The 23,273-nt window shown below is 35.3% G+C and overlaps 2 protein-coding genes across 3 annotated transcripts; one reads left to right on the top strand and one right to left on the bottom strand.

The window, feature by feature from the left end:
- Positions 1 to 2,387: 2,387 nt before the first annotated feature.
- On the top strand, positions 2,388 to 7,710 carry LOC134846626 (uncharacterized). The gene is made up of 3 exons (XM_063864011.1): positions 2,388 to 2,533; positions 5,641 to 6,325; positions 6,812 to 7,710. Exons 2-3 carry the CDS (start codon positions 5,899 to 5,901, stop codon positions 7,708 to 7,710), a joined length of 1,326 nt encoding a protein of 441 aa, XP_063720081.1. The 5' UTR covers positions 2,388 to 2,533; positions 5,641 to 5,898.
- A 2,969-nt stretch (positions 7,711 to 10,679) lies between these two features.
- LOC134846495 (actin-6-like) lies at positions 10,680 to 16,556 on the bottom strand. Of its 2 annotated transcripts, none has more exons than XM_063863871.1 (4): positions 16,346 to 16,556; positions 14,868 to 15,347; positions 14,243 to 14,481; positions 10,680 to 10,967 (listed from the first exon to the last, which is right to left on the bottom strand). In XM_063863871.1, the coding sequence occupies exons 1-4, from the start codon at positions 16,458 to 16,460 to the stop codon at positions 10,761 to 10,763; spliced, it is 1,041 nt and encodes a 346-aa protein (XP_063719941.1). In that variant the 5' UTR covers positions 16,461 to 16,556; the 3' UTR covers positions 10,680 to 10,760. The 2 variants fall into 2 exon arrangements, with proteins under 2 accessions (XP_063719941.1, XP_063719942.1); XM_063863872.1 differs by having other exon boundaries at positions 14,868 to 15,341.
- Between the last annotated feature and the right edge of the window lie 6,717 nt (positions 16,557 to 23,273).

Below are 23,273 nucleotides of genomic sequence, written 5' to 3'. Positions count from 1 at the left end.
TTTTCATTTTTGTTTTTATTTGATGCGCGCACACCATTTTTACCAGGTTTGAATAACCGATTAAACATTACTCTAAACCAAAGCAGATTTCAATTTTTTTTAAATTCATTGCACCCATTTTATTTGGCAAAAACTTAGAAAAAGGGTTTTCTAAGTTATCGCATATTACTTTGGCAGAAAAATTAAGGAACATTTTAAATGAAAAAATTTAAATTGTAGTAGATATATGCTTTATAGCGAAAAATTTAGTCCTTCTGGTTTTTTGGAAACAGTGGACAACCTGAAACAATACGGGTGTATGAGCTGTTCTAAAACAAGATATTCCTATTCCAATGTCTATTCTCCCCCCTTCAGTCTAATTACAAACTTGCACAAAAGATATCTATATAAAAGAATAGGTTGATAGAAAGCAATTTTATGATGACCGAAAAAATAAGAAAAACATTTTTCTTTCTGATTGAAAATAGTAACTTTGTGCAATTTATTTGAAAGAACTGTTAATTATGCAACCACCTTGAGCTCAAATAATTAATTCAAACCCAGAAAATATTGATGAGATTTGTAGAGCATGGAAAGTAAAAAAGATATACTATTTTAAAAAATGTATACTACGTGAGCACATTCATTTTGCATATTGGGAAAACAAACTGTCAGTAAGTTTTTTTTTGCCAACTAGGGGAAACAATTATGACCTCATTGAATCAAATTCGTGGGTTCATATTTGGCTATACGTCCTTATTACTCTTTCTTTTTCCTTGCGCGCAACTGATTTCTACTAATTTTAGAAAAAAAATTGAAAAACAAGGCAATAAAATCGAAACATAGCTCTAAAATTAGTTGCAGTCGTTTTAACTGTTGGAATAGTAATGAAGAGAGTACCTAGGGTATCGCATGTCACCATGGCAGAAAATGTCTTGGAAATTTTGAAAACAGATTTCTAAAGTGTAGTAGATAGGATATTTTAATAGCGGAAAACCTTTTTTTGTTTTGTTTTTTTGAACATTATAAAAGAAGTGGACAGAAACAATCCGTGTCTATGATTATTTTTGATGCAAATACAAAGTTAATGCGCTTTCACTGCACAAACAGAGCTCCCAAAATACAATCCTGCCCCAGATGATCTATACAAAGAATTGAGCTGATAAGCAGCAAACATATGATGAGACAACAAATAACGAATGAAACTTTCCGGTTCGGATGCAAATGTGAGCTTTTTCATCCAAAAAAGAAGAAAAATTGTCTGTTGAGCCAAAAAGGTTTTGCATTTGAGATTGAGCTATGCAAAGCTGCCCGGTTTTAAGTCCCATCGTTAATTATTGCTATTTCTATAGGATCCCATTGATCACTATTTTCCAGCACTGATTCAAGAATAATTCAGGGTTTTTTCCATATCTAAGCTGCGATATTTCAGATCTATTTCAGTAGTGATTTCTAGAAAGTCAGTGCTAAAACTTTAACTCATTCTAGTAGCTTTTAAATGACAGCGTGAGTTAATAAACTGAGTTAATGCTTGAAGTGTATCTTAGTCTTCGTGTCGCAGATTTAGCAAACATGTCTACTTAGCTGATAGTTGCGTTGCGAGAACGAACCCCGGTAGTTTCCTATTTTGCTAATTTTGAAAGGTTTTTTTATTGCTGTTTCATCGCTGAGCATTAGCCAAATTAATCAGCGATAATCTATCGATTACATTTGCTATTGCTGTTGGCGATTGCTGTTTTTTTTTACTTTTTTTATTACTTTTTCATTACTTTTTATACTCTAAGTTTGAAACCTCAAGCCGGTGTTTTAGTGTTGTTTAGAGAATTGAAACCCGATCGAGACAAAATTGTTCTGCGAGTTATTAAATAATTTGTTTTAAAAAACCAACAGCGAATTATTCTTTAATTTTGTGAATCAATATTAATTTTTGGCAGATTTTGTTCATTTTTAATCTGGGCGTTTTTTGTGGCCATTATCAGATTAATTTGTTTGCTATTTTGCCAAAGTGCGAAATAAATATTTGCCCTGTCCATACATTGCTTTGATAGGGACCCGATTATCATTACTATACTTTTTTATTAATTTCTCGGTTGTTGGTTTATTTAAACCAAACTTTTGTTATTTTTTTGTTATGGCTTTAAAAAAAACATAATTTTATAGGTTGATTGAATTTGCATGCAGTTGGAATTAATAAAAATACCAAATCTGGGCAGTTACCAAGTTGTAATAATTGAATCAAGCTATATTAAGTTGCAATCATTAATCAGTTTATATACATTACCTCGAATCGCAATCATGAGGCAACTTCGTCTTACGACATAAATGGCGATTGTTTGTTTGCTAAAGTTTTGACAAATTTCTAAACGTTTGTGTTTGTTTATTCAAAATTGCTGACAAATATACTTTAAATTGTTATTAAGACTGTTTCAAAATCTTGAGGTTACAGCAATCATCATATTCACAAAATCCTGATTAAGAAAACACTTATTTGTTTTTGCAAAACAATCAAAAACCTTTAGAGGAAGTTTGAAACCAATGTTTGATTAACAAGCAGGTAATCATTTTTCTACTCAAAACGACAAAAATCTCAAAAATCTACACCCTAAACCTAGAAAACCATTTCATAACTTTGTACGTCATCCATTTTGCCCGACTAGTCCCAAAACTTTTTAATTTTATTGTCATAACCATCACTAAATTGATTATTTGGCCTTTCAGAAAGCCGCTTTTTATTTTATGTTATCATCATTTTGTCGATAACAACATTTTGAGTGTTTTTTGAAAAAACCGCCGCCTTTCCCTCCTCGAGACGTCCGTGGGTGCAAGATTGGTACTTTTAGATTGATATTTATCGGGTCATTTAGATTGATACTCGAAACAATATTTTTGAAAGCTGGGTACTTGAAAGGCGTGTCCCGCCATTTTTTGAGAAGATCAAAAACGCAACTCAACAAATGCGAAAACTCTTCCCGATTTGAAGAAAAAGTGCGCTAAGATTTTCTTCGGAGTCCCCATCTACATTTTGGGATCAAAAATCATCATAATTTCAAAGACAAATTATCGAAACGTTAAAGATAGAATGTCGAAATGATATTTTTAAATGAGCAAATGGTAAAAAATTAAGAATGAACTTTTGTGCGCAATTTTTTTTATCCCTAAACGCAATGATTTATGGCTTAATTTTTTCAGGAAACTATTGGTGTTTCTATCGATTTGAAGATCTTAATTTCCTGCGTTCAACAACAACAACCAGAATCATTTTTGTCGTGAATGTAGGTCCAACAGTCTTTGGAAATCATACAAAAGTTTGAGTTCAAAAAATAAACCCCAAGTCAATTTCCTGCAGCTGATTTTTGATAGAACGTTTTTTTATTCAGTAAATGCCACATTTTGAAGTGAACTGTAACTGAAGGTAGACATTGACACCCATTTTTGAATACTTCTCATTGCTAGGCAAACAAAAATATAAAATTTGAAAAGGAAGTTTTGCCGGTGGAAATCAATACAGCGATCTTTTTTGTTACGACTTTAAGTTCTCTTAAAATAGTTTTCGTCTTTTCAACTAGTCGGTTTTGGTTAAAAAATGTTGTCTGAAAGATATTGATGTCTTGATTTCGAAATCATGGAAGAGTTATATCTTTATTTGTATTTCATAAAACCAGTGTTCACCGCTTAATCTACTGTTACGAAAATTCTACGAATACTGTTGTGAAAATTCTACGAATTTTCGCCTGTTACGAATTGTCGCCTCACGTCATAAAACTATACGAATTGTCGCCTCACGTCATAGGTTTGAAATTAGCACATTTTGGAGATTTCGATTTAACTAACGCGGGCTCTTAGTTGAACAATTTTCAGGCAATTAAATCATAACCAAAGTGGAAGCTGGTAACTGAATTGCTCGAAGAAATTTTTACTAGAGTAAATTTCGTAATTGACCTTGTATGTTAGGGGCAGACTTAACATCATAACAAAGAAAATTTCATTTTTTGAATTTTTTTCATATGGTGCCTTTTAGAATAAATGGAAGAATTCTAAAATGCACTCAGAGTTTTGTCCTGATACGACCTGTTTTTTTTTTGGCTTAAAGTGAATCCATTGTCTTGTGCTTTAAGCCAGTGCCGGAAAACGCAAGCCTCCAATTAGCTTCTTAAATGGATTATAGTTCAATAAAATTTGAGAAAAAAAACTTTCATAAAATAATTTCGAAAAATAGTAACATTATATTCCATTTTTAATCGATTATGATCAATTCTTTTGGAAATTTATGGAGACTGACACAGGAGCGGATTTAGGGGGGGAGGCGGGGATTGGGGAGGCGGGGCGGTGCTCTATATAGAGAGTTGCAAAAAGTTCGGACAGACAAAAATAATTAAAAAGAGCAACTGTCTAGACATCAACTGAAATTAAAACTGAAATAAACATAACATCGAAAGTTCATAAAGCAGAGTTACGGGATCTACTTAACAATCCCCACTTTCAAGAAAGGGGAGGAGATTGTTAATTAGATTACTGGCAGCAAACTTTCGACCAATCAGAATGCAGCAAAGTTCGAATTTACATACAATGCTCTAGTGCGAATTTACTGTTTTTATTTACAAGGGTGGATATTTTTTAGTAAATACAATAGGGGAAGGAAAGGGGGGCGGGTGGGTGAGATTGTTAAGTAAATCCGAGTTTCGCTCAAAATTTATAACCACGGCGGGCAATTGCATCCGAAGCGTCGAGCTGTTTTATAATAAAATCTGGATGTTCATCGCAGTATTTAAAAACTAGGCTAGCATAATTATCGGATAACCGACAATCTCGCATTTTGAATTTGGTCTGAAAAAAAATTCAAGGTTGTTCGGCTTCAGATTTTGCATGCAAAAAAGCGTCGAAAAGCACTGATTGCTCATTTTAATTAATTCTGTCTGTCCGAACTTTTTGCAACTCTCTATAAATTTGAATTTGACATAGTGAGATGAAGTTAAAATCGCAATCAATTTTTCAAAATTGCATTAGAACCGACAAAAAAGCAATGCAAAATGATTGCGCTTTCTCAGAGAATTGCATTTTTGCCTTATTTCAAGAACAGAACTGAAAAAATTTTTTCATTCAAAAACGATTTGCAATGTAATTTTTCAGCGCAAAAAGGCCGACAAAAAGCAAACGCAAAACTTCAAAGAAAGATTTTGGTTTAGTTTAGTTTTGAAGGTCAGAATTATTTCAGAAAGCTAACACGTAATACGAAGAAAACTAATAAGGGAGCGTAGTGATTAGGATGTGTGCCTATTAGCATGCGATGTTTGCTTCAACTGGGTGCGCTTTCAGACGAAAATAAATTATCTTACAAATTTCAAATAGTTTCGAAAACCACTTAATATGCTATGAGAATCAAATTTTCACTTTTGCCTAATTCAAAACTCGGCTAAGTGCACGTCATTCAAAATTGCAAGTTTGTGTGAGCAAAACGCGCAATAGCGAATCTTCATCAATCTACATTCTTATATAGGGGCATGCTAATCGGCTCACATGCTAAAAGGTTGTGCCCGTTCGATAATTTTGTTAAAATTTATACATTCGAACTTCTTTCAACGTTTTTATGGGCAAATTTCCATAAATTTTTGCAGAATCTGAAAAACAATGATTAAACTGCACTTACGGAGTTACCAACGCGAGGATTTGGTTTCCCAAGCCAAGTTTGAGGACGACCTAGATGCTGTTCCTGAGTCGTGCAAAAGTTGGGGGAAAATCAAGAAAATTGTCACTTCTTACTTTTGCCATGTCAAAGAATACGACTTGAATCGAGTCGATTTGAAGACTAAATTGCTATTTTTGAATCGAATTGCTGATTATCTCGAGAACCATCAGGACAACGAATTCAAATTTTGGCATCTTTTGAACCGACTGGCGCTAGTTGAATTAATATATGGGTACATGCTTAACCAGAAGGAGAGCTATTTTGCAGAACCGATGCACTCGAACTTAAATGAGCTCTATGGGTTGCTAATCAACGGTTCGGAAAGATGCAAGGAAATCCGAGACAAGATTATAACTCTGGGACTCCATAGGTTCATTATACGAGACATGGAGCATCCCTCGATCCAGCGTCGTGTTCTGAAATACAACGGGAACCGAAGTTCATTTGAACTTACACGTTGCGATGAAGCTCTCGACACGCTGTTTACAGTTATCTACAATGTTCTACGCTACAACCCAGATTCGCAGAAGACGATTCGTAACGAAGGCATCTGTCGGATCTGCATGTTGTACCTCGGAAGTGCGTTCAATATCCCAGGAGTGAAAGCGATTGCTCTTTTAGTGTTGTCTTTATCAGCTGATTTGGACTCAGAACAGGAAATAGGTACAAGTGTAATAGATGGGTCCTCTAAAAACAATACACATAAGAGCCCTCGAATTTGGTACAATTTACGGCATCCAATTTCGTTCGACTGATCCAAATATTTGTGATCCAAAGTGAAAATTACTAGTTTCGATGCGGAGCAAAATATTTTGTCAAATAAGGGTCATAACGGTGTTTTGGAGAGCTCGGAAAACAATTTAGTCGACCTAGAAAAAGGTAGACAAAATTTTGAAAGTTTTTTATAAGTACGCAACAACTAGATCCGCTTCCTACCGATTGGACACGTTTTAGCACTCTATTTTTTACCACTTTTTAGCACTCTATTTCAATTTTTTATCGAAAACTCGAATACTGGGTTTTAAATCAAAAATCGAGTCTAGTTTCTAGTTTCACTTAATTTTTTATCAAAAAAAGATTACTTTTCAATTATAAGTTTTTCAGATTTTTCCAAACGTGCCCTTCTATCAATTTTGTATTGCGAATTAGTTCAAGCCACGGAATGTAACATCAAGTACGTAGTTTGCAACCTTCTTGAAAACGCGGTCAAGTCAGCCTCAAGGCGAAATGAAGAAGGCTATACAGTCGAAGAACTACTAGACTGCTTAACACGACTCGCCAAAAACCGAAACAATGCCACCGAGTTGCTAAAATGCAACATTGTTAAAATATGCTGCAAAATTCTCAACGAGGACTCGGAAGAGCTAGAAGTAATAAGAAGTCTTTGTCTAATTTGGTCGCTGAGCTTCCTCGACGAAGGTCAAAAATCTCTGCAAAAGCATGAAATGATTTTGGAAAAGATTAAAAGTTTGATCGAGAGTGAAAACACTGATATTTCAAGCGCTGCTAAAGGTATTTTGTGGGAGCTAGGGCTGATCGAATGTACGAGAGGTGAAGAAAGTTCCGAAGAGGTCAACAACAACCAGTTGGACGATGATGCTTCGACTCATGTTATGATAAGTTACTGCTGGAAACAACAACCAATCGCTTTGAAGTTGTTTGAGAGGCTGAAGAACAATGGTAAAAAGGTGTGGATCGATATTGAAAAAATGGAAGGCGATTCGTTGGAAAAAATGGCGGATGCAGTCGAAAATTCAGAATTCGTTGTTTGCTGTTTTTCAGAAGATTACAGTAATAGTCAAGCCTGTAGGTCAGAAGCGACTTATGCTTACAAGCAGAAGAAAAATATCGCATTTGTGAAAACGCAACCTGATTTCGAACCCAAAGGGTGGCTGGGGTTAATTTTGGGAGCTGAAATTTATTACCAATTGTGCAGTGATTCGGAGTTTGAGACGAATTTCCCAAAATTGATAAGATTTATTGAAGGAAAAAACACGACTTTTGAAAATAATGACGAAACGGATTCGGCTAAAGGGATCTATTTTTGAAAAAAATAAATACATTTGGTAATTTTGCGACAATCTGAGTTGCGATACCATATGATTTAACGCCCAAATTTTAACAGGAAAACTGAAAACTGCTTAAAATTAAAAATCAATTATTCTCAAAGATCACCAAATCACAGAAACAACGGCAAAATCGCCAAATTTTTATTTGACCGAAACTGAAAAAAGTAGATGAAATAATGCGTGAGGCGACAACTCGTTACAGGTGACAATTCGTAACAGGCAACAACTCGTAGCAAGCGACAATTTGTAACATTAGATGAAGCGGGGAACACTGATTCACGCGCAATATTCCTCTCATACCGGATGTAAGCGCAGCGGAGCGAAGCAGAGCAAGCGTATTGTACTTGCCAATGCCTTGTTATGAATAATCGCCTGCTACGATTTATCGCTCACGAATTGTCGCCCTAATAAAAATAATTACCTGTCACAATTTGCGGGTAATTTTATTTAGACGGGGTTTCGAAAATAGATCCAAAAATAGTTCCAACTCGGAAAACTTCAAATGTGGAGGAACCCGGTTACATAATATGGACAAGAGCCGAAGTACAAAACTGGCTTCAGTTTATTGACCCCGAAAACAGCAACAATTTTGGTAACATGAAAAACCTGACTGGACAAAACCTCCAGGAGCTGAAAATCTGGCAATCAGCGGCACCTCAGTTCTTCCTTGAATTTTGTCGAAACAGTCTTGAAATAAATAAGCCGAAAAGTTTGCTTGATCTCAGTGCTGCATTGAGAGCATTACAGTAAATTGATGCAAATTGTGGAAAATATTTATTTGAACTACATAGCGACATATATAAATAGTGAATTGATCAATCTGTTTTAGTGTTTTAAATAGGCAGCCAGCAGAACCTGACAAGGGTTTCACGGTTTTCCAAAAGAGCGGCCAGTGTTCAAAAAAATCTCAAGAAATCTTGTTATTACAGTAATAGCTCGAGCTGGAGCTTATATCTGAAGCCCTTATTTGCCATAAGTAACATCCTTGAGAAACCCAAAAATTATTGGGAAAAAATAGAAAACACTATCCTTGGATCCTTTTTGGGAGATTCCGATTAAACTTTTCTGACGCACCATTTGATTGCGTGTTTGATACGCTATGGTGGCAAAATTAATTTTGAACAGAAATTTTTATTGGCAAGCTGATTGTAAAATTTTTTATTGGTGAGCTGATTTGTTCATAAACTCAGAGACCTATATCTACCTGATACTGATTTCTGTAAAAACTGGGCGGAATTTTTTTTGACGACTAACTAGTTTGTTTCATTTTAAGAATTCATCAAGAAAAATCCTTGGTCTTGATGTTTTAGATCTACATCAACAAAAACGGGTTATGCAAATTTTTAGGTTTCAATCGGATAAAAAATATGGATTCTGATTCTCCAAATTGCTCTCAAATGGCATCTGCAAACAGGCTTGCAACCTTACGGTTACCATTCGAACCCGCGCTACCAAAATTGTGCATTTATTATAAATAGTTTCTGTAGTGTGGCTGATTCGTAAACGAATTTATTATTTTATTATTATAGAAAACCCCTCTTTTTTTATTATTATAGAAAACCCGTACTTTTTTTCTAAAATACTTTTGTAATAAGCATAACTGCTTTCATCTTTCGATCTGTCGAGTGACGTCATCTTCGAGGCAGCTAATCAACAATACAGTCCTACCTCAAAGTTTGATCAGATTTTATTTTATAGAAAAAAAAACTGTGCAAGTGAAAATTAATTTGAAAAACAAATTTACTTCAACGTTTGTGCGATATAACAAAAATGAGAGAAATGTAAGAAATATTACGATTTTTGATAAGAAAATTAATGTACCAGAAAAGTTTAACCAATCGATCATTACCCTGAATATAATTATTTCCAATTGCTATCGTGATCTATCTTTTTTCAAAAAAAGCGAAACACATGACAACTCAGACTCATAAATGAAACGCGAATTCTTGTAACCAAACGTTGTTTGTTAATATTTGTTCCTAGATTTTTAATTCGACTAGGCTCTGTTATAAGCTCACTTATCTCAATTCGGGTGATAAACTTACAATAGAAGGCGATATTAGATTCAGTACGAATGGTTTCGATTTTTTTTGTTAAGTTGTAAAGATATATCTCTTTAACAGAACAGATTTTGTGTTTGTTTTTAATTTCTGCAAATTTTTTTGTCTTTTGAATGAACCTTATTCTTTTTTGCAACCATGCAGTTTTTTAATTCCTTTTCAGACGTATTTAAGCCGTATTCAAGACATCATATTAGATGCAAGGTTGAATGTATGACTGAAAAAAATTTCTCGAAGAACCCTGATATAAAATTTAATTTCAACTCATTTATGTTTGGTGTTAATACTTTCAATCTTTTTTGAAGTTCAATTATAGGTGTTTTAAAGCTCAGTTTTTGATCTAATTGAGTGCCTATGTGCTTAAATGTTGGCTTTTCTTCGATGAGTTGATCTTTAATTTTCGAAGCCGTCGAATCATTTTTTGTTGAAAACTTTTTGCAAATTGTTTTATCCTGATTTCAAGTCAGTTTATTTTTGTTGAACCAACCAAAATTTTTCTCCAAATCACACAAATATTCACGAAAATCTCTGCCATAGATGATCGTGTGGTTATTTCAGTATTTTAACAACCATTAGGAAGGTCGTTTCAATATATTAGAAACAAAAATAGTCCGTGAACAGAGCCCTGGGGCACTCCGTATTTAAATATCTCCGTTCCGTATTTAATTCCACTCCGTATGTAAAGCCGTTTTCTAATTTTTTAACAGAATTTTAAGCTTTTTTGGTATTTTTATTATGACCAACGAAGCTCTAAAAAGACTTTTTGGTAATGCTTTAAAAATCTGAATTTAGTTGAACAAATTCTTTGCGCCAATAAATCTTAATTTGAGACACATCTAAGAAAAGAAAATCATTCCCTCAATAATTTAATTCAATTTTTATCCATCTTACACTAACTTAAATTTTTTACCCCACCCAGCAAACACCCCTACTAGCTGAAGAGGCCATCACTCCTCTGATTCAGCATTTTCACTTGGTCGCTCCAACCCATGCTCCAAACTTTCGATTCGGAGGAGCGATGAGCTGGAAACTCTGGCCATCAGCTGCTATGGCCTCTATTTCTTTGGCTAGTCGCTGTACGAATCCAGGAAACATGGTGTTACCTCCAGACAGGATGATGTTGGAATAGAGATCCGCCTTGAGGTCAGCAGGAGCAGAAGAAATGGCTTTCACAATCTAAAAAGCGTATCAATCCTTAAGTCTGTTTTAAAGCATCATTAAGACTCATAATTTATTATAATAATGAGCAAAAAAAATTTGTTGTCAAGAGAAGAGCATTTCGGTAATTATTTACAAAACTATGCAACAAAATCACATCTTGGGGGAACGCCAAATACTCTGTATTGCTGTCTTGATAAATTTAAGCTAAATGTTTTGTAGTATTAAAAACGTTTTTAAGGGATTTTAGATTCAGTAACATTTCTAGCAACTCAGCATATGGAAGAATGGTATCGAAACGAAGAAGGCTAGAAATTTGTCCAATGCAAGGCGTTCTTCAATGGTGATATGAGAATAAAATGGGGCGAGGAGTGCGATTTGCGTTGAAACCGAGGAGTTAAAACATGCCTAAAGTATTTGACTGAAATTTCGTGATCGAGCAGGTCCAGTCGGCAAATTCCAATTCGACACAGCGACAAAAAAAATTGAAAATTTTAAAAATTTTGTTGACCTTTTTTTTAGGTCGACCAAATTGATTTTCCGAGCTCAAATTAATTTTTCTTCTACTAAAAAGACCCTGTTTTGTCACAAAAAACAGGTCAAAAAAGGCGTTTGTAAGCTCTTTTTGGAAATCGCGTTTTTCGGCGCGCACTACCCCCTAAAATTAGTATATGGCGCCTTAAGAAAAATTTTAGGGTCCATCACCAATAATGAATATCTCAAATAGTACAAATGGGGAACACTTTGGGTCGGCAGGGGTTCGAATCTCTGAAGATTAGGCGTCCGCCCACAACCCTAAATTCAAGACAAGACAATAAGCGTTGTCCAATGGCAATTGTACAATTTTGAGAGCGCCGATTCAAATGGTCACCATGAGGCTACAAGCTTTTTTGCAGATGCCATTTGAAGGCATTCGTGAGGTCAAAATTTGATTTTTTTTTCGATTGAATTCTGAAACTTTTTATTGATGTGGGTTAAAATTATTTTTATGCGGATCAAAACGATATAGAAAATGATTTTTATGTTATGATTTTTCTTGAAACAAATTAGTTACTCGTCATAAAAAACTCAACCCAGTTTTTACTCTTTTGCTCAAACTTTTGCTCAAAAACCGCTTTTGTGCAGGTATAGTCTCTAAGTTTATGAGCAGGGCTGTCTAATTTAATTGCTGGGCCAAAGCGAAAGCAAAAAACGCAAAAAAAAAACACTTCAAACAAATTTGAAAAAGTTTGATGCTTTCATTTGCGTCACAGCATGCGCACACGCACTCGCATAAAGCAAATTTACATTCCAGAAATTGAACTGAGAGAACTTAGCTCATAAACAAGGAAAATGAAACTCTTTAAAGCATTTACCGTAAAAACTATAACAAAACCTGATAAAAACTAAGTCAAAGAACAACAAGACTGCTCGTACCAGGGCGAAACCCTGAATGTACCGACTGTCTTTTAAGGTTTATGGAGCAGTAATAACATTAAAAAACTCAATGAAATAAAACAAAGTGAAAAAAAATTTTTTTCTAAAATTTCAAATTTTTTATGAAAATCATCCCCCACACGCCATATAGATTTCGCTCCTTGTAACAAACCATTTATGCCAAATAAGCTTCTTTTAATCAATTTGGAACGATTTCTAAGACGGATGAACTCCCCGCTAACGCGTTAATAGCGCGAAATATATCGCGCGTTAATTGTCCCAAATTGGCCAAAATGGCAATTTTTAAACCCCTGTAACTTTACGAAAAATGACCACAGGTGAAATATCTTTTCAAATTTGAGCTCAGGACAACAAAACCTTTTGAATGATAAAAAAAATTCTATCAAAAATGGCTAGTTAAAAATTCGAAATTTGTCTGAAGAAAAAAAACCCACCCCGAGCACAAATATTCCGCTACTTTCGAAAGTCGGAACAAAAAGCTGCATAAACTGATAAAAAACAGGTGTGACCAAAAAACAAGTTTGGACGGGGCTGAAATCTTTGGAACCTCAAGCCGGCATTTTCCAGTTACAAAAAGTAAGCAGTCACACAAAAGATTTTTTTTGATAGAGCAAGCTCTATTTTTTACGGATTTGCACAAGTTGCTTAGTGAAAAAAGATTTTATATTTACTAGTGACAAGACACTTGCTTGCTCTCCAAACTGTTCACAAAAACCAAGAGATTGAAAATCGAAATTGAACACAAATTGGAAAGCTTAATTCAAGGACAAAAAGATCAAGACTGCTCGTATCTGGGCAGAGCCCTGAATGTTCCGACTGCCTTTTAAGGTCTATGAAGCAGTAAGAAAATGAAAAAATTACAAATAATTAAAAAAAAACGTTTTTTTTTCAAATTTGAGATTTCGTGAAAATCATTTCCTGCACGCCATATAAAGAACAAATTGATCGACTTCGCTCTTGGCAACAAATCAATTATAGCAAATAGGCATCCTCATCCTTCAAACAATTTGGAACACTTTCCTAGACGGATCAAAACGTCGCTTACTTGTTAACAGCGCGAAATATATCCTCTGTTAATTGTCCTAATTGGCCGAAATTGCACTCTTCAAACCCTCAAAACTTTATGAACTATCTTTTCGAATTTAAGCTCAGGATAACAATATCTTTTAAATGATATAAGAAAATTCCGTCAAAAATGGCTTCTCAGAAATTGAAATTCGAAATTTGTCTAAAGAAAAAAACCATGCCGAGCTCAAATGTTCCGCTACTTTCATTCGAAAGTCGGAACAATTATATAGTCGCAGGCAAACTTGCAAGAAAAATGCACTCAAAATCCTTACATAGTCAAACTCAGTGTTTATACAGAAACATTTAAAAGAATGTAACAAAATTTCCTGAAGTGATATCATTTGGTTGAAAAAACTTTTGTAATGTTGGAATTGTATGACTTAATCAAATTCTGAAGACACATTTTTTGTTGGTCGATGTTTACTTTGGTCGAAAAACCCTATTGATCAAACCTTATTTGTTTTCCTCGTTCAGTCAGAGATAAAAAAAAATTGTTGGTCGATTTTTTCCCGATTCAAAAATTTTACTTTGTCGAACTCATCCGAAAGCTTTTTACTCACTCAAGCATCCACAATTTCTTTTGTAGTTCGAAAATAATTTGTGCTGGAGTCAAAAGTCAAAATTTCTTCGGTCGAAAATATTGATTGGTCGAAAAGCAGCGAAATACTTGTCTTGGGTTGAGGCGGACAAAGCATGCTATATTGTAGTTGAGTAGTTTAAGAATCTTTTTTTATAAGAGCTTTTTATATTTTATATATAATCGGCCTCTAAAAACGGAGAAAAGGTACCAGATTCTGAATTGGGTCATACTCTTTCGCTGGTCCCCACCCCTGATAACTGAACAAAATTTCGGGGGCCCTAAAGATCTCGTCAGTGAGAACGATTCTGTCGCCAGTCGGAGTGTTGAAGTTGGTTCTTCTGGCCATTTCATTGGTGAAGTCTTCTGCCACGTAACAAATGGCTTCTTTGATTGTGTCTGTTTCTTGGGTAGCTCCTGAGCGCAGTCCCATCAGGCTAGCCAGTGCCTCTGGAAAAGCAACGATGAGTCACAGTTTCAAGCGAAAGTGACTTAATACACCGACGGCTCTGCTTAAGTGCCAATCATTTTGCCAATAATTATAAGTACCCGAGAATGATTCTCTCTTTCTGCATGTCCACCAATGCTGATAATTAGAAAGTTTTTTTACAAAGCTTATAAGGCAAGTTTAATTGATGTATCATAAAAAATAAGTTTAAGGGTAGCAAATAAATATGAATACCAATTCTTGAGTCTCTATTGGCAACAGGGGCGGAAACTAAATTACTTACTTTAAATATTATGTGAGACATGACCCTAGAAAAATTTAAAAAGCTCAAACACTTTTCTCAAGGTCAAACTTTTTTAAGAACGTCAAACACATGTCTCAAAGTCACCTGACACATCTTGGCCTCCAATCTCAGTCAGAACTGTCTGGCCTATCATGACACCATCTTTAAATGCAGTTGCTTGTGTCACTGAATGTCCGGATTCCACAACCAAAGCAGTTTGGATCCCCACATTCTTCAGACAAGCTTCAGCTGTGCTCACACTTTCGACTGTTGCTGATCCTAGATAAGTCTTGACCAATGACTTCATTGCTGCAATCGATGAGTCACTAGCTTTCGGACTCATAGTGATGACAACTTTATCTCCAGGAGTTCCCACATTGAGAACTTCTTTGCATGTATAGTCCCAGACCTGGGCCAGTGGTTCTTCTAACTCTGCAAACCCAAGTTGACATGGGTAGTCGATTATGACACCTGGTGTGTCCAAAGCCTCCTGTCCAAAATAAAGCCACTCGTTTGAATTTGAGCCGTCATTTGGTCTGCCGCAGACGTCGGGAACCACAGCTTGCGGTTCACTGTCACCTGGAACTCATTTTTAAAAAATTAGGTAACAGCGCTTAGATTGCAAAACTCAAACAGCGCCCAAACGTTTAACAAAAGACAGTATTGAAGACGAATCTATAATTCCGTGATAGAATCGTATTTTTTCTATCATTCAAAAAAAATTCGAAAAGTCGTCAGTTAGATTGTAGCGCTATATTTTTCTTTTTTTTCTTTCCTTTCCCTCAGACTTGTTTCATTAATTTTCTAATTAAACGCATTCAAAAAAGAGAAATAAGAACAACTTCTTATTTTTATAAATATGGAGAGAAATTAAAAAAAAACTGAAATGGTGCTCAAATTGACACAATGAGCACCAGCATTTGGGACAAGAATTATATCTAGACAAAAAAGAAATGGAGGATGTGTGTGTGCTTGAGCACGGAAGAATGTATTTTTTAAATGTCGAGAATTTACCATTGTTAGCTGTAGCATTCGGGAAAAAATTGGGCGATTTGTTTTTGAAAAACTGTCGACGAAATTAATTTGCTGTTGCGAAACAAAAAATCAGAAATGAGTAAATCTGGGTACCAAATTTACTCTGAAATGAACCAACCAGAATCATATATCAGATGAACCAATCAGAGTCGAAGTATAGAAAAATTTTCAAAAATAGCCGATCGTTGTTTTTCTAAGCCGAAACCAATATAAAAAAAAAACAGCTCAAAAATTCAATTTTATGGCATGTTTTTTGTAGGTTTTGGCCAAAATAGCAAAAAATGTAAAAATGTTGTTTTTCTTAGGCTCACTAGGCTCCAATGGCGGCGAAGGTGTCTTTAAAAAATATTGGTCGGTCTAGCCGAAATTAGATGCTGTAAAATAGAACCAATAGGTAACTCTTTGGTGGTCAGTGGATCAAGTCTTTTTCTTTTTGCTGCAAAATTACTACTGCTTGAAACTGCTCAGCTGCAATTTCGTACCTTGCAAACTTATTCTTGCTCGAAAAATTTTGAGGCCTGAAGGAAAAAAAATAAGGTCGATCTCACCTGCAAATCCAGCCTTGACCAGTCCAGATCCGCTGTCAATCACAATAGTGGTCTGCAAACTGACCTGCAGTAGACAAGCTAAGAGAACCACTCGTACCATTTTTCGAAAAGCCATTTAGAATTGCCACTTATTCGTTTTCGAATTGAATTTAAATGTTTAACTGCGTTACCGTTAGAGCAAAAAAAAGATGAAAAATATCGAAGTAGTGTGTTTTTATTTTATGGGAGGAGTGAAAAAAAACATGAGGAGTTTGAATTTTATTTGAAAAAAAACAGATGTAAGATGTTGTTTCTCAAGCGCTGGTTTAGCCTTTTGAAAAGATAAAAACAACAACACAATGCACTTTGATGTTTTGAAAACACGCGATATAAACTTGACACTAGAAAGTTTATGATAGTGTAACAGTATCAATGTTGGTACTTATAAACTTGATTTTTCTTGTTTACTTGTTATTTTTAAACATGAAACTAAGAACAAGTTATCTTCTAGCTCCTCTCTATCTCTCTTCTATGGTTGTCAGTTTTTGATGGCAAAACCACTGAGACGACTTTTTTGCTCATCAAAACTGCTTTGTTTGCGAAACAAAAAAGATGATTATTTTTTGTAAATTAAAATACATAAGATTCTATTCAGGGGCAGATTTAGGGAGGGACGCTTCTTTTCCTCAGGGATTCGACCCCCTGCCGACCCAAAGGGTCCCCCTTTGGTATTTTTTAAGAAATCTATTTTTGGCCAACCGACCCTAAATTTTTTGTAAAGGCAGAGCGCGCGCCAAAAAAACGCGATTGCTTTGTCAACATTTTCCATCAAGTTCTCAAAAAGGCTTTTTAACCTGTTTTTTTTTAAAAGAAAATTTGACCAAAACAGCGTCGTTTTACTGCTTTGGCAGAGCTCGGAAAATTAAAAAAAGGTCGTCAAAATTTCCGAAAAGTTTTTGAAAATCCGCCACCCCCTCGAGAAAATCCTAGATCCGCCCCTGATTTTATTAAACAATTAACCCCTAGCTACCTTTCAAGACAGGGGAGGCCATACTTCAGTAGAATATTTAATAAAATCAAGCGATTTTTTCAACCAATAATACTGCAAGAAAAATTGAATTGATCAAAAACTAGACTGCTCTAAACGCAACAGCTGCAGGTCATAAAGGAAGAAAATCGCCAGTTAATAAAAGGAGGAGGTTAAAAATGATGTTGGCGATAAGAGGAGGGGTTTGATTCATTGTTACGTACCATAAGGGGGTAATTATTGAATAGAATTTTTGTTTTTAAGATTCTTTGTTAAGCAGATAACCTGCTAGCTAAACTCTTTGTTTTTAAGATTCTTTGTGTAGGTAGATTCATTGTTAAGTAGATAAATTGCTTTTGTATCAGAAACTTTTCAACAGACAATCGCCAACTTACATAACTCCGATATAAAACGTCACCATGGGGCAACTAGGCTTAGACATGTGATTTCTGAAATCAAGGCTTTCTCAGAACACAAGGCTTTCTCAGAATAGACTGGATTTCTGTTTTCTCAAAAATTGGCCAAAATTTCAATGATTTTTTTTTCATGTCGCCCAAACTGAAAACCTAATTTTTTTCTTTAATTTATTTATATCACAATAATAAATGATGAAATGGTTTACAAATTGAGCACAATACTATAAATATATAAATATTTACCATAAATATTTATTATAAAAGTACAAAAGCGCCGTTATTTCGAATGATCACCAAAAAGCTGCAAGCTTAATTTCAGGTGCCATCTGAAAGCAGTTTGGAAAGTGCGAATACCATTTTTTGTTTTTATCCAGTTGAATCATAACAAGTTACAAAAACCTTTTTCTTTGAATTAGAAAAAAAAATCGTAAGAAAAACTGAATGAATTATTTATGATTTTGTTTCATTGTGATAAAATGTTACTTTGTTGTAGCTAATTCTAAGTTAAAACTATAAAAAGAATATGGAATTAAGATGAATTAGTCGGTAAGTTAAAACATTAAAACAATGAGAGATCATTCTCTCCGCCGGAGAGAATGACCAATGAAGGTCATAATAAAGTGACCAGTTAAATAAACTAATATGTTTTGCAGTAATTGCAAAACATGATGTAAATCACAACATTCCCCTAAGCAGGAAAAATTTTTTAAATTACGAGTAAAATAAGCACCATAACTAACTAAGTCTGACTCCTTTCTCCCCCTTTAGGACTAGGAAAGAAAGAAATTAAGCGCTGTAGTAAGGAATTGACATTAACTGGAGCGCCACTAAGTGGTTAAATTCGAAAACTAACTGAGAATTAATTATCCGGATTCCGACGGATATGAGATGAATTTTGAAAAAATTGAAGTATGGAGTAGATGTCGTCGAGTTTTATGTGTGAAGTAATGCTTTTAGATACACCAACTGCCAAATTGCCGTAAGTTTTTCCTTTAAAGACTAGGAAAGAGAGGAAATCAAGCGCCATAAATAAGGAGATGACATTAAACAGAAGCGCCACTATATGATTAAATTCAAAACTAGAATTGTGAATTAATTATCCGGATTCCGACGGATATGAGCTGGGTTTAAAGAATTCGAGATGAAAAAAAAAAAAAAATTATCACCAAGTTTTATGGGTGGAAATAACTGGTTTGAGTTATACCAACTAAAAGCAGGTCGAATTAGGGAAATTTAGAGCACCAATTTCTTTTGTTTTCCTTTTACTGACGGTTTATCCAAAGGATCGCTTATCCTTTTGGTAGCGTATCCGAAATTACTGAAGAACGTTTTGATCTCTGAGGTTAGCACCGATTATAGGGTAGTATGAGCTCTTTGAAATGACAAGTGACTGGGATATGTATAACAAATTGTTTACAAAGATTTATAATCGTTTAAAAAGTTTTCGAGTTCCTTGTTGAAAAGTTCACTATCTAGATCAGAATGATCCCCAAAATTTTCCAGTTCCATCCTTAGTGATTCGTCAGTTGATGAGGTTGATATTTGGTTCGAAGATGATGAACTTGAGTCAAGAACGATTAGCTCCGCCGGAGTCGTCTTATTGTCTGACGTATGTGGTTCTTTAATTTCAATCACGATTGGATCGGTCGCCGAACCGGATGTTTCTTGTATGTTATCTACTGCGTCAATAAAATAACGTTTGCCACAAAATTTTGGTGGGCCTACATTTCTACCAGAACGACGGATGGTAGGGGTAATTTTACCGGATTTAGTAGTAGGATCGGTAAGTACAGTGCACTCGTCGGATGAGTCGTTAATCTCGTAGACTGGGAAGTCTGTAACCGAGTTGTTGTCCGTTGGATTACACTCATCTTGTCCGTTTTGATGCTCCGAATTGTCGTTGTCCCCTCCCTGGGTCACCGTTTTCTGTTCCTCTGTACTAAGTGTTCTGCCGGCGGGTATTATGCTTATTGGACACTCGTAAGGTTGTTCTCTAGGTTGTTCGCTGTTAGGGTCGATGTAGTTTTCTAAAACCTCAGATTTTATTTCGGGACGTGTTATAGCGGAATTATGATTATTTTTGATTGAGACATGAGGTGTATTTAGGTCTGAAATAAAGCGTTCCCTGGCTACGTCTCTACAAGGAAAACCGCCCGCTATCCATTCCCATTCGCTAGTGTCCGAAATATCCGAAGGAATTATCATGGATTCATCCGAAGCGAAGTAACCTGGGGGTGTTGTAGACTTCTTTGCGTGATGTGTTTGTCTTCTGGTATGTTTGTGTGAAGACCCTGATACGTATGTCCTAGTTAGTTTGTCTGAAGTGGTCGGGTTCAACTGTCTTGCCGTTCTTCTGGTTGGCTTTCTTGATCTTGGTTTCCGTGATGGTCCTTTCTGTTTCTGACCTACTTCAACATTAGCATTAGGAAAATACGGGAATGAAATGTTTCCTTTAAAAGGTCTGATTTTGTTTGAGGTATAAATCGGAATCGCAATATCGGATTTTCGAATTATTTTTCCTTCGGATAACTTTACAGTCGAAGTAGAAGAATTTATAATTCTTTTATTTAGTTCCTTATAGAAACAGTCTCGATTTATATTGCCGTTGGATTTCCGAAGGATTTTACCTTTGAATGGACTTTTGATTGGTAGTCTATTGGCGGTGATTTTCGAGGAAGAAGCATAGTCCGTGTCATAGCCTTTTTCGGTCGGGTTCTGGTTTTTCTTGGCTATCAAGTCGTCCTTGTAGCCGTCCTCTAGTCTGTCATCTGCATTCCAATCCTTAGCTCGTTCCTTAGACAGTATTGATTTCCCTTTGTCTAAAATTCCAAAGGAGGGTTTACCGGATGCTAATTGTTTCCAAATGGTATTTGGTTTTGTGTTATAGTGTATCTCGAAGGGTGAACATTTAATTTTTGATTGATAAGAAGAACGTAAATTCCAGATGATTTTTGAAACGGCATTCTGTAGAGTGCTTTTATCATGTTCTTTTGAAATAGCCAGTAGTTTAATTTTCACGGTGTGTACTAATTTTTCGACCAATCCGTTGGAACGGTGGTCGCCTACTGTACAAAAGATTATTTTGATGTTGTTGGAATCGCAGAATGATTTGAAGTCTTGACAAGTGAAGCAAGTAGCGTGATCTACCCTTATAGAATAAGGTATCCCGTGTAAGAATATGTATTCTTGTAAAAATTCTATGACTGTTTTTGAAGAAGTGGACGATGTAATTTTTGCCGACGGGAATTTAGAAAATCTGTCAATACAGAGTAAAATGTATTTCTTTGACCCCCAGTAAGAATCCAAAGGACCCGCGAAATCTAAATTTAGTTCTTCGTTCGGTTCCGATAGTGGAGGAAGTTCACTAATTTGTGACTTAGGAATGACAGTTTTCAAATTCTTACCCGCCGATGTACATTCTGAACAATTTTTTCCGTGGAAGTAGATTTGCCTGTTAATATGAGGCCACCAGATGTATTGAGCCAAGTATTTCATTCCAAATTGACCCGGGTGAGTTTCGTGTAAGGTCTTCATCATTGCGTTTCGTAGAGTAAATGGGATAACAAGTTTACCGTCCATATAAAGTAATCCGTCGGATTCATGCAGGTCTCGGGTAAAATGTTTGAAATACGGAGAATTTGCATTAATCTTCTCCACCTTATTTTGAAGTGCTTTAACAATTGGGCTTAACATGGGATCATCTTCTGTCAAGAGAGCTACTAACTTGGCATTAAATAAAATATTTAAATCCAAGGGTCGATCCGGCAACTTCAAGTTTTCACGGTATTTTTTAACGAGATTAGCGTGGTCTGATAAAAGTTGAAAGTCTAAATCTACGGAAATACCGGAAGTAGTGGGATTAATTACAATATTCTTATTATTCATATTAACAGTATCTACAATTTTTTTATCTACAGGTGAATTAATTAAACTACAATTAGAGATTAAAAAATAAAGAAATGCGGAATTAGAAATTGAAATAATTAGAGTATTTGTATTCGAATAATCCGTTGGAATGCAATTTGAAGTACAAAATTCTGTTCTTTTGTGATTAAATGAGCAAATTGGAAAAGACGAATTAATGAGTTTTAACACTGCTGCTATTAGGTAATTACGTAATAAAGCATAATCGGAATTTTCCAGATTAAAACCAATGGCTGAGCAGGTAGTTCTTAGTTTCTCCGGCGGATTTAATGATTTATTAATCTTATTAATGTTTGCTACTACGAATTCTTCGTCGTAGTGTGATATTGGAAGGGCATTTCCTGATGGGATTCTTGAAATAAGATCAGTAAAACCCATGTCTTTTCCTGCAATGTGTTTGATAGAGAAATTAAAAGGTAATAATCTGTCTACCCATCTTGTTAATCTACTGTGGTAGGTTTTATTCCCGTGATTTGGTGATAACGCGGATAATAAAGCTTTATGGTCGGTAATTACTTCGAAATCTGATCCGTAAATATAGTTCTTATAATGTTCGACGGCCCATACAACCCCTTGAAGTTCGAGCTCGTTCGTAGAATATTTAGACTCGTGAGGGTTTAAAAAGCGCGAAGCGAATGAGGTTGTTTTCCAATCGTTCCCGTGGAGTTGTTCGAGCGAGGCCCCAAGTCCGTTATGAGAAGCGTCTGTTTTTACTCTAGTTTTACGTTTCACGTCGAAATGGGTATTCTCTGTTAGGTTTACGATTTCCTCTTTAATTTTTTCAAACGCTTTTGTATGGTCGTCGTTCCATTGGAATAATGATTTCTTATTTAAAAGTGGTCGAAGTGGACTTCCTAAGGATGCTAAGTTTGGGACAAATTTTATGTATTGGTTTGTAGAACCAAAAAACGAACGTAGTTCTTTCAAATTCTTCGGAATAGGTAAGTCTTTTATGGCTTTCGATTTGTCGAATAATGGGGTAATACCAGATTTAGAGATTTTGAATCCCAACCATTCTATTTCTTTTTGAAAGAATTTGCATTTTGACCATTTCACCGCGAAATTATATTCGTCGAGAGTTGATAAAATTTTTAACACGATATTCTTGTGCTCTAAGAAGGATCCTTTGGAAGCGATTAAAATGTCATCCAAATAACAATTGGTAAATGGGATTGAACCTAATGTAGAGTCCATTACTCTTTGAAATTCGTTAGGCATATCCCCTAAGCCGTAAAAACCAGTTAAAAATTGGTAAGTACCCGTAATGTCGCCAACCACGATACTGAAGTTACATTGGTTACTAGTGAATTTATCTAATGCTAATTGACTGTACGCGTTTTTCAGGTCTAAGTTTGTAAACCACACTTCTCCAACGGAATCATTAGTAATTTGTGCCGCGACATTGTCTACCAGTTCGTGGATGTTTGGCATTTGATATTTGTTCTTGTAAATCTGTTTGTTTATGAACTTGGAGTCTAAGGCTAATTTGATGGATTTATCTTTTTTACAAGTAATGACTATTGGACTAATAAATCTGTCTTCGTCGCAGTTTTCTAGTTTTTTGATATGTCCTTCCGCCTTT

Source organism: Symsagittifera roscoffensis, chromosome 5, assembly GCF_963678635.1.
Source record: "Symsagittifera roscoffensis chromosome 5, txSymRosc1.1, whole genome shotgun sequence".
In the NCBI taxonomy this organism is placed as follows: Eukaryota; Metazoa; Xenacoelomorpha; order Acoela; family Convolutidae; genus Symsagittifera; species Symsagittifera roscoffensis.
Note: the sequence above shows the minus strand (reverse complement) of the source record. Positions and strands in the feature narration are given on the sequence as shown.

Coding starts and splice junctions, on each gene's coding strand:
- LOC134846626 (XM_063864011.1), top strand. CDS start 5,899: ATGCTTAACCAGAAGGAGAGCTATTTTGCAGAACCGATGCACTCGAAC. Junction 6,326..6,811: donor GGACTCAGAACAGGAAATAG/GTACAAGTGTAA, acceptor ATTGCGAATTAG/TTCAAGCCACGGAATGTAAC.
- LOC134846495 (XM_063863871.1), bottom strand. CDS start 16,460: ATGGCTTTTCGAAAAATGGTACGAGTGGTTCTCTTAGCTTGTCTACTG. Junction 14,482..14,867: donor TGGAGGCCAAGATGTGTCAG/GTGACTTTGAGA, acceptor TTGCTTTTCCAG/AGGCACTGGCTAGCCTGATG. Junction 10,968..14,242: donor ATGACCCAATTCAGAATCTG/GTACCTTTTCTC, acceptor TACGCTTTTTAG/ATTGTGAAAGCCATTTCTTC.